This window comes from Ctenopharyngodon idella, chromosome 16 (genome assembly GCF_019924925.1).
Source record: "Ctenopharyngodon idella isolate HZGC_01 chromosome 16, HZGC01, whole genome shotgun sequence".
Taxonomy (NCBI): Eukaryota; Metazoa; Chordata; class Actinopteri; order Cypriniformes; family Xenocyprididae; genus Ctenopharyngodon; species Ctenopharyngodon idella.
Window position 1 is genome coordinate 16,552,923 of NC_067235.1, and position 19,538 is coordinate 16,572,460.

General features: G+C 35.4%; 1 protein-coding gene and 1 long non-coding RNA gene across 2 annotated transcripts; both read right to left on the reverse strand.

Moving 5' to 3' along the window:
- Positions 1 to 234: 234 nt before the first annotated feature.
- LOC127497990 (uncharacterized) lies at positions 235 to 9,733 on the reverse strand. Its single transcript, XM_051866849.1, has 8 exons — positions 9,177 to 9,733; positions 8,596 to 8,910; positions 7,864 to 8,175; positions 7,684 to 7,770; positions 1,714 to 1,815; positions 1,342 to 1,370; positions 1,009 to 1,077; positions 235 to 834 (listed from the first exon to the last, which is right to left on the reverse strand). Exons 1-8 carry the CDS (start codon positions 9,235 to 9,237, stop codon positions 724 to 726), a joined length of 1,086 nt encoding a protein of 361 aa, XP_051722809.1. The 5' UTR covers positions 9,238 to 9,733; the 3' UTR covers positions 235 to 723.
- A 1,865-nt stretch (positions 9,734 to 11,598) lies between these two features.
- On the reverse strand, positions 11,599 to 15,679 carry LOC127497992 (uncharacterized). The gene is made up of 5 exons (XR_007925740.1): positions 15,550 to 15,679; positions 15,185 to 15,441; positions 14,736 to 14,988; positions 14,344 to 14,424; positions 11,599 to 12,719 (listed from the first exon to the last, which is right to left on the reverse strand). It is a non-coding gene; the product is annotated as an uncharacterized LOC127497992 (long non-coding RNA).
- Between the last annotated feature and the right edge of the window lie 3,859 nt (positions 15,680 to 19,538).

The following is a 19,538-nucleotide window of genomic DNA, read 5'->3' on the forward strand; positions in this document are numbered from 1 at the left end:
TGGTCAAACACTGACAGTTTACTAATTGTGAGACATAAATAGATGTAGTTGTATTTATGTCGCATATAAAAAGACTGTGAACTTTTCACAGCCTTTTTACAACTTAAAATCTTTGATAAATTATTAAAACAATAAACAATACAATTCTCTGCATTTGGCAATGGAATAAAAAAAAAAAAAATTAAAGTACTTCACTCAATCATTAATGGAACCATTAAAAAACAGAAACATTAATGATTTAATTACATTTATTAAATTTAATTAAAGTCCCATTCATAGTCATGATGATCTCTTCTGTTTCTGACTGCGGTCTCTCAGTTCTTATACAGCACTATTAAATAAAGCATTTCTGAGCATCTCTGCATCAGTCACTAATGAGAGGATGTTAACAGTGTAGCTTGGGTATTAAAAACAGTTCCCATCATATTTACAATGAAAAACCAATGTCAATTCTGACCTCACTGCGCATTCTGTACACCAACAGAAAAAGATTTTAACAAACTCGCATCTGACACTGTCAAAATACATTGCAAATACAAATTCATAAAATACAAATTTTAATTCCTATCATATTGTAAATGTTTACATTATCATGTAGCTTTGCCTGTATCCATAATTACAACAAATTAACAATAAACTAGCCTGCAGTAATCAGTCAACAAAACTGAAAAAAGACCTTATGCTATATCATAAGGTCTTTTTTTAAATGAATGACTGTTTGACTTATTTGTGACGGTTCTTGTTCACAGAGGTATAAAGTTGACTGCTGTCATCCTGAGGTCCAGCTGTTGCTCCACTGATGGAAGCGTAAGTCACTGTATCATCACCATGAACCTGAATGAACATCACAGATATCGTCAAACAAGTCTCAAGTTTCCAACCCACAACTATTACAGCCTCGTGTTAGATTTTAACACAAGGAACTGCTTTTAAGAATAAAACTGATTTAGGTATAGCCTAAAAAGTTTGGATGGACATTGATGGAAGTACAAGGAAGTGTTTACTCACCTTGTTGTTTTTGTCTTGCTTTTTACTGTATGTAAAAACCTCAGTATAAGTCACATCATCTTTCTGCTCCTAAACAATGAAAATATGGAGAAAGTTATGAAATACCTGAAATGTTGCATCATGGTTTCCAATATATTTATTCTTATTGGTGACATTTACACAAGAAACAGTACAAATACTGCATACTAACTTGACATTTAGCTGAAGCTTTTATCTAGCCTGATTAAAAACTACACACAGGGCCCGTTTACCCTGGAGCAGTGATTATGGACACAATAATAATACAGTAGCTCATGGATCAACCTGATGGCTCTTTGACATTATAATACTTACCACAGAGTCATCAGTCCCTCTTTTGTTATCTGAAAAATAATGGTGCCGCATGTAATAGGAATACTTATGATAAACACAGAAAAACAATATCTGTCAAAGAATGTCTGTAATGCAAGTTAAAAGTATCTAAAAGAATTCTAATGCTGTAGAAATTTTATTTTGTCTTGTTAATTAATTGATTCCTCTTCCCTTATTACAGGAATTATGTTAAAATTACATAATTTGCAAATCAGTTCAATACAAACACTTCAACATCTTTATCATCACATTTTTTTCAAATTAACATTTATGTGATAAAACTAATGTACTTGTCTGTGAAGTCAAATTTCTTGGATTCTTTGTTGTAACAAAATATGAGAAACTAAAACTCACCAGCTTTTGGGTTTTTTTTACGAATCACCCAAAAAATAACAGGAAGAAGGAGAAGAGCCAATGCAACAACAACACCAGCAATCACTGAGGGCAAGAAAGTCTCTGAGGGAGGGACAATATAGAGACACATTCAGATCCAGATGAAAACAACAGCAGAATGTCTATTGTACATTACTATCATTTTCAACAAAGATTAAAAACAACAACCACTGACAGCCATATAAAATGATTAATTACACATTTAATATCATAATTATCTTGAAGAAAATTATTATTTGTAGATGATGAGTTTACAAAAAACTTTTCTGGTTACACTTTATTTCGAAAGACCATTTTGACATTCTATAAGTAACTTTGCAACATGTCTAACTCTCATTAGTTTGTAACTACATGTCAACTAACTCTCTGTTAGTATTAATAGAGTGATAATAATGATTATTAGTAGACTGTTATGGTAGGGTTAGGTTTAGTAGAATAAGTTGACATGTTACAAGTGTGTTGTGGTGCTCGGTCTGATCAGGGTTAACAGCGTTTCTCAGAAATAGCTTACTGCACCTTTAAAGTTAAATAAAAGATTCAAGATTTATATATAAAACCATATGTATTTCAACTGCTGTTGCCCTAATCTGTCAGTGTTCCACTGTACCGCCCGCGGTACACATCCCTTTCAAAAGAGACTAAAAGTATGCATACAAACCCGATTCCAAAAAAGTTGGGACACTGTACAAATTGTGAATAAAAAAGGAATGCAATAATTTACAAATCTCATAAACTTATATTTTATTCACAATAGAATATAGATAGCATATCAAATGTTGAAAGTGAGACATTTTGAAATGTCATGCCAAATATTGGCTCATTTTGGATTTCATGAGCACTACACATTTCAAAAAAGTTGGGTCAGGTAGCAATAAGAGGCCGGAAAAGTTAAATGTACATATAAGGAACAGCTGGAGGACCAATTTGCAACTTATTAGGTCAACTGGCAACATGATTGGGTATAAAAAGAGGCTCTCAGAGTGCCAGTGTCTCTCAGAAGTCAAGATGGGCAGAGGATCACCAATTCTCCCAATGCTGCGGCGAAAAATAGTGGAGCAATATCAGAAAGGAGTTTCTCAGAGAAAAATTGCAAAGAGTTTGAAGTTATCATCATCTACAGTGCATAATATCATCCAAAGATTCAGAGAATCTGGAACAATCTCTGTGCGTAAGGGTCAAGGCCGGAAAACCATACTGGATGCCTGTGATCTTCAGGCCCTTAGACGGCACTGCATCACATACAGGAATGCTACTGTAATGGAAATCACAACATGGGCTCAGGAATACTTCCAGAAAACATTGTCGGTGAACACAATCCACTGTGCCATTCGCCGTTGCCGGCTAAAACTCTATAGGTCAAAAAAGAAGCCATATCTAAACATGATCCAGAAGCACAGGCGTTTTCTCTGGGCCAAGGCTCATTTAAAATGGACTGTGGCAAAGTGGAAAACTGTTCTGTGGTCAGACGAATCAAAATTTGAAGTTCTTTTTGGAAAACTGGGATGCCATGTCATCCGGACTAGAGAGGACAAGGACAACCCAAGGTGTTATCAGCGCTCAGTTCAGAAGCCTGCATCTCTGATGGTATGGGGTTGCATGAGTGCGTGTGGCATGGGCAGCTTACACATCTGGAAAGGCACCATCAATGCTGAAAGGTATATCCAAGTTCTAGAACAACATATGCTCCCATCCAGACGTCGTCTCTTTCAGGGAAGACCTTGCATTTTCCAACATGACAATGCCAGACCACATACTGCATCAATTACAACATCATGGCTGCGTAGAAGAAGGATCCGGGTACTGAAATGACCAGCCTGCAGTCCAAATCTTTCACCCAACTAGAGCAACTAGAAGCCTGTATTAGACAAGAATGGGACAACATTCCTATTCCTAAACTTGAGGAACTTGTCTCCTCAGTCCCCAGATGTTTGCAGACTGTTATAAAAAGAAGAGGGGATGCCACACAGTGGTAAACATGGCCTTGTCCCAACTTTTTTGAGATGTGTTGATGCCATGAAATTTAAAATCAACTTATTTTTCCCTTAAAATGATACATTTTCTCAGTTTAAACATTTGATATGTCATCTATGTTGTATTCTGAATAAAATATTGAAATTTGAAATTTCCACATCATTGCATTCCTTTTTTATTCACAATTTGTACAGTGTCCCAACTTTTTTGGAATCAGGTTTGTAATAAAAATGGTAACCCACTCCTAACCCAAACCCATTTTTTAGATGTTTTAGGCAAATTTTACAGGAATACTAAGGGGCTAAACAAGCTATACCTAAAAAGGTATATATGTAGATAAAGGTTGTACTGTAACTGGCACTGTGAAATGAATAAGACATACATAGGAAATTGGTATGGTTGTAACACTTTTGGTTCAGCATTTGTAACACAATATTTGAGCTAGAGTGTTCAAACTTTTATACAAAGTACCCATACTTGTTTACTACAAAAGGCACCAATTCCTCTGTAAGAATATCACAGCCCTTATGAGTTGATGTCAAATACATGGTGTAAGTTGTAACAATTAAAAAAAAGACGAAGAAAAAAAGAGAGGCGATCTGCTATATGCTTCAAAAATAGGTTTATTTAAACAATCCAAAAGAGCAATCCAAAACAATGCCTCTCTCTCTGTGTAGGCACTTGTAAATTAAGTTAGTAAATTAAGTACTTGTAATTAGATTATATTACTTTTTAAAATACGTGTAATCAGACTACAGTTACTTTTCTAATGATTACATGATTGCATGTTATTCTCACAATAATGGCAGCGAATTATTCATAATTCATTTATTCTACTTCTTTGTTATATTTTAAATTTACCTTTTTATAAAAGTATACTGCTTATATACATTCAGAAGGTCTTCCAGTTTTGTGCAGTTGCACACAAAGACCAGCCACTAGTCATGTGACTATCAAAAACTGAGACCCACACAGCATTTGATCACTGCATTTACAGAAATCGTTTCACTTTTAACAAGTGTTTTCTCTAATCAGCTCCTGGCAAACACATTAATTATTATTTGAATTATCACTCAGTGAGTAATTTAACCGAGTATTACTGTCTCTGGAAAGCTTTTGTCTTTAAAATGTGCAGATTCACGTCATTTCATATTTACATGCAGGGATTCCCCAACTTTTTTGTCAGCTGAACCACTTTGCCCTAATGTATTTACTTGAAGTAAGCCCTTAGATTTTTAAGTTAATAAGTTAGGTCAATAATAAAATTAAGTCAATAATAAATAATAATTAAAAGTTCATGGTTCTCTGATGTCGGTTATTGTTCACATGACAGGTATACAATTATTTTTAAATATTTTTTAGTAAATGTTTTATTTTGGTTGTTTTTATTTAAAACAATTTTATTGATTATATTTATTATTTATTAATTATGATTTAATTACTTAATAGCTTTTCATTAAACTCACAAACTCCTGCAGTTCCTTCATGAATCCCAGTCTGAGAAATCCTGACATAATATAATATTTAATGCACTTCATGTTGTTGATAACAAAGGATGGAATATATTTTCTTTCTCTTTGTATTTTTATATCAATATGGTACAAGATTATCTTATTCACATCAATGTGTCAGGTCAAAAGTATAATCAAAAAGTAGTCAGAATACATTACCTAAAATGAGTAATCTAGATTACATTACTAACTACAGTTTTTGTCATGTAATGTTTGTCGTTTTAATTTTTAGTTGCCAAATGTCTCCATACAAACAACACAAAAGTTTTCATTGTCTGATGTCTCAAAATCCTCGCTACTGGATTACATCATTGTTTTCGTAACTAATCTGACTGCCCCGCCCTTCCTTGAATCCTCATCAGTTCCTTTTTTTTAATCATTGGCAGATACACCTCTATCTGTCTTTCTTTTTCATTGTCTAGGCATTATATAAAATTATTAAAAAGAAACTGTTCTTAGTTGAATAAAGGGATGGTTGTTACAACAAGTGTTACAACCCACTTCACTCCTGTCAGCCATTGTTTAGCTAGCCACAGTAGCATAATTGTTTGAAATTACAAGGTTAAAATCACATTTTTCCAGAGTAACTACAATTTAATCTAATATAAGTTGAATGAATTTATTTGCAAAACTTCAAGTACTAAACAAAATATAGTTTTGGCCAAAATATTTACATTCCTACCAACAAAATCATTTTTTTCTTTATAAAATCTGCATGTGCTTATTTCCAGCTTTGACAACCATTTATTTGGGATATGTGGGTAAACACTGAAATGATCATAGGACTCCTAGCTTATCCCTGATTGGTGGTGTTACAACGATACCTGGTCTCCCCTAAATATCTTGCTATAGGAATTACAGGTGTGTGTGCAGCTTAAAGGTGCAATATGTAAGAATTTTGCTGTAAAATATCCAGCAAAACCACTAGGCCAGTGTTATATATTTTGTTCACTTGAGTACTTACAATATCCTAAATGTTTCCAACTATTTGTAAATCGTGAGAAAATCGCAATTTTAACCAAGGCCCTGTCCCAAATGGCACCCTAAACACTCACGGCCTTCCTACGAGTCCACGCTTTCGTGACGTAACGTCGCTTTGACTGTCGGGAAGAAGTCTGCCGTGGAGCTCGCACCAGTGCGGGCTCAGCAAAAGTGTGCATCGAGGGCGCATATCGGCCGAAAAAGGGGGCGCTCGCGAGCACCCTTCTGAAGCCTAAAATTGACAAATGGGACACCCTACGGTCTTGTGCGCACGAGGCAGCCATTGTAAGTCCACAAGACCGAAAGTGCATAGAAGTGTGCCATTTGGGACAGGGCCCAAGGCTCCGGGACGTGTGAGGAGTCACCTGTCAATTGCGTCATACCCGCGTTACCCTGGGTTTCTATTTTGTAGAAACCATAGAAACACCAAAGACGCTTTAATATATTACACGTTTTAATAGACAAGGGAACAACTGTTTTGATATATTTATAGACGGAAAACTAATTATTGTTATATAGCTCAACACGTTTAGTCTTATTGTTTAAATCTAATTTTCTTGATTTTTTGCGAGTATCATGCTTTACCATGTCAGGTAGCTAACATAGCATAATCAGATGCAGCTTTATTTTTAGTAACAGTAATACAGAATTTTCTCCATCATACAATACGTTTTAAAATTAATTGCATACCATTTATCAACACAAGCCATCCAGCATTTAATATGATATTCTAAAATCGATCTAGCTTACTGCAGTGTGTCTCAAACAAGTGTCTCACAGCAGCCGCCGAGCAAACGCACAGAGTAACGTTATAACATCATTTTCAACACTCTCAAATGTATCTAATATGATAAACAGAGCTGCGTTACTTCATACTCATGACCTGAAAAGCGAAAGCGGCGCCGACGACTGTGGCATAATTAAAGTTTCGCTGCTCGTGAGGCGTGTGTTGCGCAATCGCACCAGCGGCCTCGTTCAGCTCCCACAACACTCGGTCCTGCTCTGCTTCATACTACAATAATAACGTCAATAATCGCCTCCATGAACATGATTTCTTCCCGAGTCCTATCCCGATTCTTTTGCACCGTCCGTTGAGGTGAAGACCACATGTCCCAAGATTCCGTGCTCAAACTTGGCGTCATCAAGCTACGCCTTTGTTTTGAATAGGCCTCTAGCGACCTCTAGCGGACAGAATTCTTACATACTGCACCTTTAAGTCGTCTCAGAGTTTGGGATAATGATCCGTTTATCTGTATAAGATGGAGGAACATACTGTAGAAATAGAAAACAACAACAACAACATAAACATTTATCTCAACAACTCTGGTTAGCAAAAACTCCCTTGTATCCTCAGATAGTCTTCTCTTAAGATATATGATACATTTTTTACAGCTATTCTGTAGAAATAGATGGTTTTAACATCTAGAATTACATTTAGTAATAAACATTCAGCTGCTGATTTATGTACCTGATTGTGTAGAAGTTACTGGTTTATTTACAGTTGTTGTTGTCTTTAAGCTGGTGACTGGAGTCGGTGTCTTTGTCTCGTTTGGAGCTGTAAAAGATGAATTTGTAGAAAATCACATTTTTATTTTTGATGAACAATACAATGTTAAAAATAGCAACATTATAAAAAATAACAATTTACCTGAATACTTGACAGTATATGTGGCTGAGGCCTTCGGTTGATTTCTCTGAGTAACCTGACATCTCCACTCTCTGTTGAGATCTTCATTCAGGAGTGTTGTAGTCAGAGTGCTGATACAGTGTGTTGAGGAGAATGAGATCTGATATCTGGAGTCTGTCATCACACTAACACCAGCCTGATTCACCCACATCAGCTGAATTCCATCAGTACGGACCAAAGTATCACAAGGGTATCTATCATATGAATACAACTGACAGGAGAGAGTCACAGAGCTGCCTGGTCTGATCTCAGTCTGTGAGGATGATGAAGAGACTAAAAGAGAAAATAAGCAGAAATCACATGTTTAGATTCAGATTCAAGCTTTTCACTGAAGAGTTCAAAGAGAGAATGGTTTTCTTTTAAAATTGAACATATAATCTAATTAATTTATAATGAACATTAATTAAAGGATTAGCGGGATCAACGAGTGAGCTGAAGAAAGTGTCTCCATCCACATCATAAACATTCCACACGGCTCCGGAGGGTTAATAAAGGCCTTCTGAAGCAAAGCGATGCATTTGTGTATTTAACAAGTTGTGAAGTAAAATATCTAGCTTCCGTATTCTACTTAGGAAGAAAGTGTAAAACTAAAACATAGGATTGCTTGAGGGTGAGTAAAGCTTGGGGTAATTTTCTTTTTAAAGTGAACTAATCCTTTAATACAGTAATCAAATAATTTACAGAAACACTGACCATGAAGAAAATGCAGATAAACAGGTGCATCAGTTCTTTGTTTTTGTCCATTCACATATTGTTGGCAGGTATAAAGCCCATAATCTTCTTGTGTGACTTTCTCGATGTTCAGAGAGCAGTCAGACCCCACACTCAGTCTCTCACGTCTCTTTATGTCATTCTTTTTTATCCCTCCAGCAATCAGTTCAGCTGCCTCTGAATGTCTGTTATAGTTCCATGTAGTTGATGTGCAGTCAGGAAGAGCATTATTACAGGGCAGACGGACATTTTCACCAGAACTGCTGAACACATGAGTTACTTCTGCTTCACTTATACCTACATATTAATATAAAACAGTAAAATAATAGGGTTAATTACTTAACCTTAAATACATACAGCAAATATTTTCTTGATAATGAAAACTGAAGTATAATAGCCTACACATACTGACACAAATTTTCAGCAAGATAAAACTATGTACTCTCAATCTAACTCTTTGCCAATTTCTATACCAAAGGAATTAAATTATTTTTTAACAGATGGTTATTCACATTATACAAATCTTGTATAATATCTTATAGACCACATAAAGATTTCTTTACCTGTCAGAAGTGGACAGAGAATGATCAATCCCAGCAGACACATATGACACTGAACAGCCATTTTCTGTTTCTGTCAGTCTTTCTTTTCTTTATGTTCTTTCTTTAAACATCATCAGCCCTTCGTGCGGTTGTTAACTTCCTCTGATATGATGAATTAACTGTTTAGTGCTGACACTATGATAGAGCTGCATTTCACTGACGCTATACTGATGCATGATAAAGAAGTGTCTATAAATATTTTCTGTTTAAAGCAGTTTGGTTTGTTCTGATAGCAAGGGGCCACTGAAACTCATGACTGCAATTTTCAGGTGCACTGAAATAAACGGATACAGCAACTAAAAAAAAAAAAAGAAAGAAATTCGGAAAAATTGTCTACAACTAACATATAAAGCTCATTTATTTGTTGTGTTTCTCCAAAAATTGAATGTAATTGAAAGTTATTATTACTTTATAGTATCCCCATAATTGCTTTTACCATTTTAGTATTGCACTTGTTTTCTAGTTAGTACTTCACACCCAACTGAAAACTCATGCAGAAGGTTCATTAAAATAATACCAAAATACATTTAACTCAGAAACTAAAAAACAATCTTATCTATAGCCGGTACACTTTAGAATACTGATCCTTCATTAATGAATAACTACACAGGAACAAATGAGTAATGCATTATTAACACTCTAGTGACTACTATTAACTAACAAGAAACTCTGATTAATGAATTAGTAAGTAATAGTGCTCAGTTGTATATAGTAGTTCACTTAGCTAATCAGTAACTACTGATTTTTTTTTTCATACCTCCCAGTACTAAGAACTACTATATACAGGTTCATAATTAATTCTAAAGTATAGATCATGGTAACTCACTAGTAATGACTGAAGTATTACCAAATCCTTCAGAAGGAATTACTAATTATTTGGATCAGTATTCTAAAATGAGAAACATGATAACTCTCTAGTAACTACTGAAGTCATTGTAAACTTTTGAGGTTTTTGTAAAGTACTGGATAGTAATAACTCAAGAGTTACTATATAACTCTAAAAGAACTACTACATATTTGGATCAGTATTCTAAAGTGAAGATCATAAAACCCACTAGTAATTACTTAAGTGTTACCAAATACATCAGAAGGAATTACTGTACAAAATTGTACAAAAACCTCAAAAGTTTACAATGAATTCAGTAGTTACTAGAGAGTTATCATGATCTTCACTTTAGAATGAATTATGAACCTATATATAGTAGTTCTTAGTAGTTCTCTGGGAGGTATGAAAAAACAGTAGTTATTGATTAGCTAATAGTGAACTACCACCTTCAACTGAACACTATTACTTACTAATTCATTAATCAGAGTTTCTTGTTAGTTACTAGAGTGTTAATAATGTATTACTCATTTATTCCTGATTAATGAAGGATCAGTATTCTAAAGTGTTACCCAATAGCCTACTCAAATTGATGCTTTCTTGTTTCCTTGCTCCTCTGTTCTCCAGCCTGTGACCTGGAAAAATATCAAAGAAAGCCATTTTGAAGGACATCTCAGTTCTCTAATTGCACTGCGAGGAGGCGAGGAACGAGGAGTGAGGAGGCTTCCAAAAGAGCTATGAGCGAGGATGCACAGGTGTATCCTGTGCGGAAGTCTGAGCTGAGACATGAGGAAAGGAAATGAGGATGGACAAATATTATGGTGTGCTAGTTGTAGTATTTTCAGAGCTGTGCGCGCAATGTTGAGGTGTGGAACATGTTAGTTTGGAGTGTGAGAACTGTTTGACAACACTGTTTCAACCTACAGTGTGTGGGTTGACTTGCCATCTCTGAACCCACTTTAGACTGATGGCTGTGAGCTCATCTGTGAACCCATTTTAGACTGATGGCTGTGAACTCTCACACATTCTGATCGCAGTTCCTCTTCTTTCTTTAAGCTGCTGCATGCTTTAAACTCTGTATCTTTTCAGTTTGTGATAGCATACTTTCAACAGGTTTAATAAACAGAAGTTAAACGCTATTTTAATGTATTAAACAAACAATTTGCAAATACTAAAATGAATTGGAACCATTCTGTTCCACAGCAGGTGATTATTGTGGTAGTACAGAGGTCAAATTTATCTAAACCTAGCATCATGTTAAAAGTGTCTAAGTGGGTGTTGCTGGTTCTCTGCCAGAATCACATGTTCATCATGCTTTTTAGTGTCATAGTGAAGAGGTTAGAAAAAAAAAGTATCATCCAAAATCACAAATACTGTGGCCTTGGGTGATGGAGCTGAACACATTCTGGTTCAGGCCCTAATCCGCTCTCATTGTTATTACTGCATCTCACACTCGACTGCCCTCTAATGAATGACTAAAGGTCAGAACAGCAGAATCAGTACAAAATGAACTGTCTAAGTAGATAAATAATAATATAAATAATCAGTCAATCAGTCAGTCAGTCACATTTATTTATGAAGCACATTTAAAAACAACAGCTGTGGGCCAAAGTGCTCTATAACATCAAAGTTAAAACAGACAACACTGAGGGCAAAAAAAACAAAAACAAAACACAATCACAATCACAATCACAATGTACAATAAAAGTAATATAACTAAACCTGCTTAGTTTTAAGAAGTGATTTTAAACCATCATACGTGGGGACAGACTTAATATACAATGGCAAATTATTCCAGAGCTCAGCTGTGGAGCAGTTACTGAAAAAGCTTGGCTACCTGTCAAGTGACCTGGAAACAGTCAAGTGTAACTGTAACATTTTAGATGATCAGAAGAGTGTATATGATGCTAGAAGAGAAGATCAGAGATTTATTGAGGAGTCAATCCATGTAGGCCCTTGTAAACAAACAAAACATTTTGGGGCACAAAGTGAGACTAATATGTTCAGTGAAGACCAGGAGTCAAATTTGAAGTTCCATTAGTTGACAAAGTTTACTGAAGACAGAGTTCTCCACACTTCCAAAGGCTATAAAAAATGAGTAAGTAGATTCAGCCTTGAACTAAGGGGCTGTTTACATAACAATTTACATTTTTCAGCTAAAAAAAATGAAAACTATTTATGCGTTTTGGCCGTTCATTTACACAACAATGGTGTTTTGGGGGCCTGAAAGTGCACGTTTTTGAAAACTATACCATAATCGTCTCTGTGTAAACTACAAAAATGTGAATTTGTGAAACCTGTAATGTCATGTGCATGCGTATTTCGTGTTCAGTCTATAGGCGTGTAGTGTGTTAACATACTCTTAAAACAACAACAAAAACAGGTTCCGATTATCTTGTTAACATTTGAACATGGTGTTCGGTTCTTTACACAAATGTAGTTATTTAAAGACAATATCTGTGAAGTTCAGTTCTCATTCGTAAGCAGCTATCTCAAGGGTCAAAGCTGAGTTAGAAATCCCACAAGGCCAATACTCATCCAGGTGGCTGTTGATTCTTCCTGGTGCCTGTTCCTTTGACATGGCCAAATGCCTCTCATATTCCTAAAGAACCCTTGCAAACACACCATAGATCAAACAAGGGAGATATCCTTTCCCTTCAACGCTGTATGACAGCACATCACTGGAACAGAACAACACAGAGCAAACTTGAGCTGATATAAGCGTATATTGATTCATTGTCACATTTTATAATAAAGTGACCAATGGTGCTGTAAAACCTAAAGTGTTGCAAATGGCAAATATGCATATCTGTTAGTGGACATGTGGTGCGTTATTGAATTTAATGCACAGGTTTCTTTACATGTTTCATGAGAACATCAAAATAAAAATGAATAAAAACAAAACATGAAACTCTAGATCTCTTGATTAATTTGTTTGCATGATCGAATTAACTCATTAAAAGCAAGTACATATTTATTCTCTGGATGGCAGGCTAAATGAATCACAAACACTGTTACTGCATTCCTGACATGGGTCAGACCCTCAGTCACTTCTCAGATACCGAATACAGACATTGCTTGTAACATTAATACCAGAATTTAAGATTTAATTGCAATAGATTTAAGAAGACTATGATTCCCTATTTTAGGGGATAGGAGGTTCAATCCACCCCTTCAGACTGGAACAGAGAACAGAGAGGCCACTGACGAAATACTTTCCCTTTTCTTAGTACCAGTCAGAAGTCTAGAAGCAGCATTCTGGTAAGCTGGATGAGTGAGGCACATCCTGATTTTGCTGAGTTAGACGTGTTCCTGGGTCAACAAATTTTGTTGATTCTGGAACAACATTTCTGTCCAAAAATTTAGTCCTAACTCTATCCCTACCCCTAAACCTAACACTACCCATAAGCTATCCCTAAAATCAGAGGGAAATGAGAGGTACACAGATGTGAAAGCCTCTAACACTGGTTGTAAGCCTAAACTTGACATAAACTGTAAACTTGTCCCTCAAATCTGATTGGTTGAATGGAATGTTGTTCCAGGACCAAAAAAGATTAAATAAAAGCATGCACTACAGCCTCCAGGTCTTCAATGACAAACATTTTAGCTATAAAAATGATAATAATAATACTTTGCACTTTCCTAGTCTTACAGTACATAGGCTACAAACAAGAAAACTCAGAACTCACCACAATATAGCAAGATTATGCAAACAATACATGGCCAAAAACTGAACAAACATCAGTGCAAAAACACTAAACAGTTTGCACACATAGCGACCTCTAGTGGTCCTTTTCAAAAAGAGCATCTTACAATATTACACTGAAATATCTTAAACTGCTCAGTTGAGTTCATTTTGTTCCTGTTGACAGAGTCTGTATTTTAATGCAGCTACAAAATGCATTTATATTACATTTCTATGATACAACCTGAAAGGGAATTTAAGTATTTGGGTCCCACTTTATATTAGGTGGCCTTAACTACTATGTACAGTACTTACATTAAAAAAAAAAATAAGTACGATGTACTTGTACAATGTAATTGTGTTCATATTGGTAGGTAGGTTTAAGGGTGGGTTAAGGTGTAAGGGAAGGGTCAACAGTGTAATTATAAATGTAATTACAGAAATTAATTACAGATGTAATTACATGCAGGTATTTTTTTAAAATATAAGTACAATGTGAAAACATGTATAAAATAAGTGCATTGTATCAAATGATTAGTTTAAATGTAAGAACATAAGGCCACCTAATATAAAGTGGGACCAGTCTTTGTTATAAAATATTAAGACTTATGAAAACTCACCAGCTCCTTTTTTACAAATCACTCAAAGAATAACAGCAAGGAAAACAGCTGATGCAGTAACTACAACAACAATCACAGTCACTGAAAGAGAGAGCAGAAAACAGTACATTCAGACTCGACAAGTTAAAAACATTCTTGTAACAAATACTGTTTCATTTCATAGTCTTTTTCAACAGTTATAGTAGTTGGGAAGGAGCAGCTCTGCACACAATCATGTTTACTAAGTGCCACGACAAACAGACATGATTATTTTAAAAGTTTCATTAGACTGTATTGGACATATTGAGGTCATGATGCATCTAAAATGATATATCATGACCACAATATGTTCCTTGAGCAAATGAGAAAAAGTTGCTCAAGTACATTGACAACCGTTATTAGAGTTAACTTACAGAAAGATTGTGATCTGCTGGACTCTCTGATGTGTCTCCATTTGAAGTTTGGAGAGAAACAGAGAGAAATCAGTTCTATTTTGAGACCGCTTTTACAAGAAAACTGTATGTGATTGTGAGAGCAACTGCAAACCACTGATGTGAGAAAGACAGTGATTACCTTGTATTGGCCTTTTTGATGTGATTCTAGTCAAGGGATCCTCAGAGTTTGTGGTGTGGACTGGAATCACTGGTGTCATCGGATCATCTTGAGCTGTACAGGATGAGTGTTAGTTCAGATGCATCATACTAGAAAATATGACAATCATATTTTAATAATTAGCTAACACACAAGATAACATTAGCATTATACTTGTCTAACAGAGACTCTTATAAAATTGATTAATATGATTTCTCTCCTGAATATTTGTTACTTGTTGTGACTGAGGTCTTCAGCTCATTTTCCTAACCTGACATCTCCACTCTCTGTTGTGATCTTCATTCAGGAGTTTTGTAGTCAGAGTGCTGTTACAGTGTGTTGAGGAGAATGATATCTGATATCTGGAGTCTGTCATCACACTAACACCAGCATGATTCACCCAGATCAGCTGAATTCCCTCAATATGGATCAAAGTTTCACAAGGAAAATCATTATATGAATTTAACTGGCAGAAGAGAGTCACAGAGCTGCCTGGTTTGATCTCAGTCTTTGAGGATGATGAAGAGACTGAAGCAGAAAATAAACAGAAATCATACAACAGTTTTCACTCTTTTCATTACATAATTTAAAGGAAGAATTTTAAGAACTGAGTATGTCAAAAAATTGCAAAATTACCATAAAAATCATGCAGATAAACAAGTGCACCATTGCTGTTGTCCATTCACATATTGTCGGCAGGTGTAAAGCCCATAATCTTGACTTTCTTGATGTTCAGAGAGCAGTCAGACCTCAGACTCAGTCTCTCACATCCCAGCAAACATTTGGACATTTAATGACTGTTGAAAAGACGTCCCTCTGACACGTCCCGTCATGGTTGAAAAATAGTTCCACAATTAAATTTGAACGGAAGTCTTTGACATTATCTTATTAATCAATTAATTATTATATATTGAACTACACGTAGCTAAAAGTCAAAGTAACAATTAATACATGCAACCCCAGAGAATTGTAGACATGTAGGCTACAAACGTATCTGATTGCATTTTTAGGAAAAGTTCTGTGTTACATATTTTTACCGATTTATGCTGTCCTACAGTGACTATTTTTGGCCAGGGACACAACATTGCCGTCGGACCAGTGTTTGCTGGGGTCTCTCTCTGTCATTCCTCTTTATCCCTAAAGTAATCAGTTCAACTGTAGTTGAATTTTGATCTCTGTTATAGATCCATGTAGTTGATGTGCAGCCAGAGCGAGCATTATTATAGGGAAGACAGACATTTTCACCAGAACTGCACGACACATGAGTCTCATCCACTCCATTGATATGTATGTAAATGTATTTTTAAATATAATTCTTTCACAGATGTCTTACAGTGTGTGTAGAAATGAGCAGATGATTATCAGTCCCAGAAGAAACAAATGACACTTTTCAGCCATTTTCTGTTTCTGTCAATCTGTCCCTTCTGTTTAAAATCATCAGTTCCTCTGCTGGACTGTTTTTGGAATATTTTTTTACAAAGATTTGTGACAAAGATGTGTGCTTCTCCCACAGGCTTATGAGCAAACTGGGTAAATTGAGAGAATGAACAGTGTCACACTATAGACTAGATTATGGGACTTGGCTTCAGCGATATACCTTCACTTCATGTGTAGACTCATAAAGACTCTGAGTGTCCAGATCCTCACCAGCTTCTACAGATGAGATGTTGAGATTTCACAAAATCACAAAAAACACAAAATCATTGGTATGAAGCAACTTGCTAAAAAAAAAAAAAAAAAGAGGAACTACCAACAGAATTCACACCCATAAGTCTAAACTGGGTTTAGACACATTGCTCAATTAAAACCCAAAGATTACGCAAAGAGTATGAGTACAATATTCAGACTAATTATGGAAACGAGGGTGGTATGGGGAAAATACAATATGTTGCTTAAATAGTGTTTAGGAGGAAACATAAAGATTTGTTTTCTCAGCACCGAAATGATCAGTAAACAAACACACACGCACGCGCGCGCACACACACACACACACACACACACACACACACACACACACACACACACACACACACACACACACACACACACAAAACAGATGTTTACTCACATCATATGATGTAATATTCTTACATTATATTAAACATTATTAAAATGTCAGTGGAAACTGATCAGGTGGATCCTTTCCTCTTATTTTATATAATCAATAAGCGATCATGTCTTCTTAAATCCTGTGCATCTATTCTGACTTACTAATGTTATGTTTGTGTATTTGGTCTCTGAGATTAAACTGTTGTCTGATCCATGTCTAGAATAAATAACTTTTATTCATTTAGGGTTATTAATTTAAGGTTTACTCATTTAGTTCGGTTTCCAAAATAAATATGCACTTGTTTTGTTTTATTTCACTGATCATTATACGATCTAATTAATTGTAGAAAGAGAGTTTACAGTTTGAGATGTGTGCTTCTTTAATTGGCTTATGGGAGCATTTGTTTATTACAGTGGAAGAATTGACATGTGTAGACGCACAAAGATTAGTGTCCAAAATTAGTAGTCGACCGATATTGATTTTTTTTTTTTTTTTTTAATGACCGATGCCGATATCTTAGTGAGCACGGTGGCCGATAAATTTAGACTCGTTCATTTGGATTTCTATAACACTTCGAGCCTCACACCGGCCGGATATACTAATCTCATAATCAGTCGGTCTTGGTTATTAGACAATTGACTTATTCCTTAAATGCCTCACCATGCTTCCTTATTTCTAAAAATATGCTATTTAGTTCCCATAGATCTGGACACAGTTAATTAAGGTAAGATTATATCTAACCAGAGGTCATCACCATTATCATAGAAATAAGCTGACCAACTTAACTTCCTCTAATGGTATAATCATGCCATGGTTTCCATAACAAGAATAATTTTCCAATAATCAGAGGTTGATGCTAACCCTATTTAGACTGGTCTAACAACACTCTGTTGTTCTAAACGGAAGTTTCATTATTAGCCTCTACAAGTATACATGAGTAATGCCAATTTGTTAAGGAGAGCTCTAAAGCTTCAGTCAGCATGACACAATGCTCCACCTAAACTGAATTTTAGTCCGATACTAACTTGAGTGTAGATTTGTGGTGTGGAGTCAATCAGAATAAACTCAATTGTAACAATTTATTATTGTCAGGCAAATGTATCATGCCAGTTATATAATCAGTTCAAAATGATCAATACAAAACATCAAATGCTCAGAAATAAAGAGTAAAAGATGCACACCTGACCTTAGAAAAATACTTAAAGGAAAAATTCTATCATTAATTACTGACCCTCATGTCATTCTACACTCGTAAGACCTTCATTCATCTTCAGAACACAAATATTTGTGTTCTGAAAAAAAAAAAGAAGATATTTTTGATAAAATCCGATGGCTCAGTGAGGCCTCCATTGACAGCAAGATAATAAAAACTTTCAGATAGCCAGAAAGGTACTAAAAATATATTTAAAACAGTTAATGTGAGTACAGTGGTTCAACCTTAATGTTATAAAGCGACGAGAAAACTTTTTGTGTGCCAAAAAAACAAAATAACGACTTTATTCAACAATATCTAGTGATGCCTGATTTCAAAAGACTGCTTCGAAGATTTTATGAATCTTTTGTTTCGAATCAGTGGTTTGGCTTGTGTATCAAACTCCCAAAGTCAACGTGAACTATTGAAATTTTGAAACACTTATGACGTAGCGAAGCCTCGTTTACTGAAATCATGTGACTTTGGCGGTCCGAACCACTGAAAGGCACGCAGCATTATGAACTGATCTGGCTACAGAATTGCCCTGAGCCTTTCGCAACATTTCTTTAAATGCCCAGACCAAGACAAAACATCCTCCAAATGGAGGCATGAACTTACAATAGGAATGAATTGTTTTAATCAAGGTCCCAGACCTGGGTAGTTTACCTTATTGAGGACAGAACTTGCATGAAAGACCCTGGGAGAGGGCACACTCTCCACAGTAAGCGAAATATCTCTAAACTTTTTAATACCTTTAGGTTTACTTCTGTGGGAATGAGACTAATGTACCAGTCACACTGAGACATTTCAAATGATACCAAACATGTATAGTGTTGTATGGTAATTGTTCACAATAAAGCATAGATTTTTGTGGAGAGAAGATATGGGGGAAGAGAGTGAAGGTAATGAAATGAGCGATTGCGTCTCAGATGAGGATGCTATTTTGCAAGAGATAATTTTCAGAAAAGTCTGTTGTATTTTTCAGAACTTAAAACAATTGCTGCACGTGCTTGTGTGCATGTAAATGTGTACTGTATTCTTGTCACATAAGAGTTCAGTCGCTGGCTATGTTTCCATGATCCACCTATTTTAATGTGAATTTTGAGACACTGCATAAAAACGCTGGATAAACATCAAGATGTGCATAAATTCTAATAATGTGCACAAAAAACTTGTGCATTTAATTGAGGAAGATAATTTTTTATCTGGTAAGAAGACATGCACATAAACTACGATGGAAACATATTTACAGAATAAATCCCTCGATACGCAACAAAAAATTCACATGACTTTTCCTCAACAGATGTGATTGAAAACTGTACTCATTGGAATCATCATAGCGGTAACAGGTTGGTTGTAACTATTTTAATAAACTGTTACAAC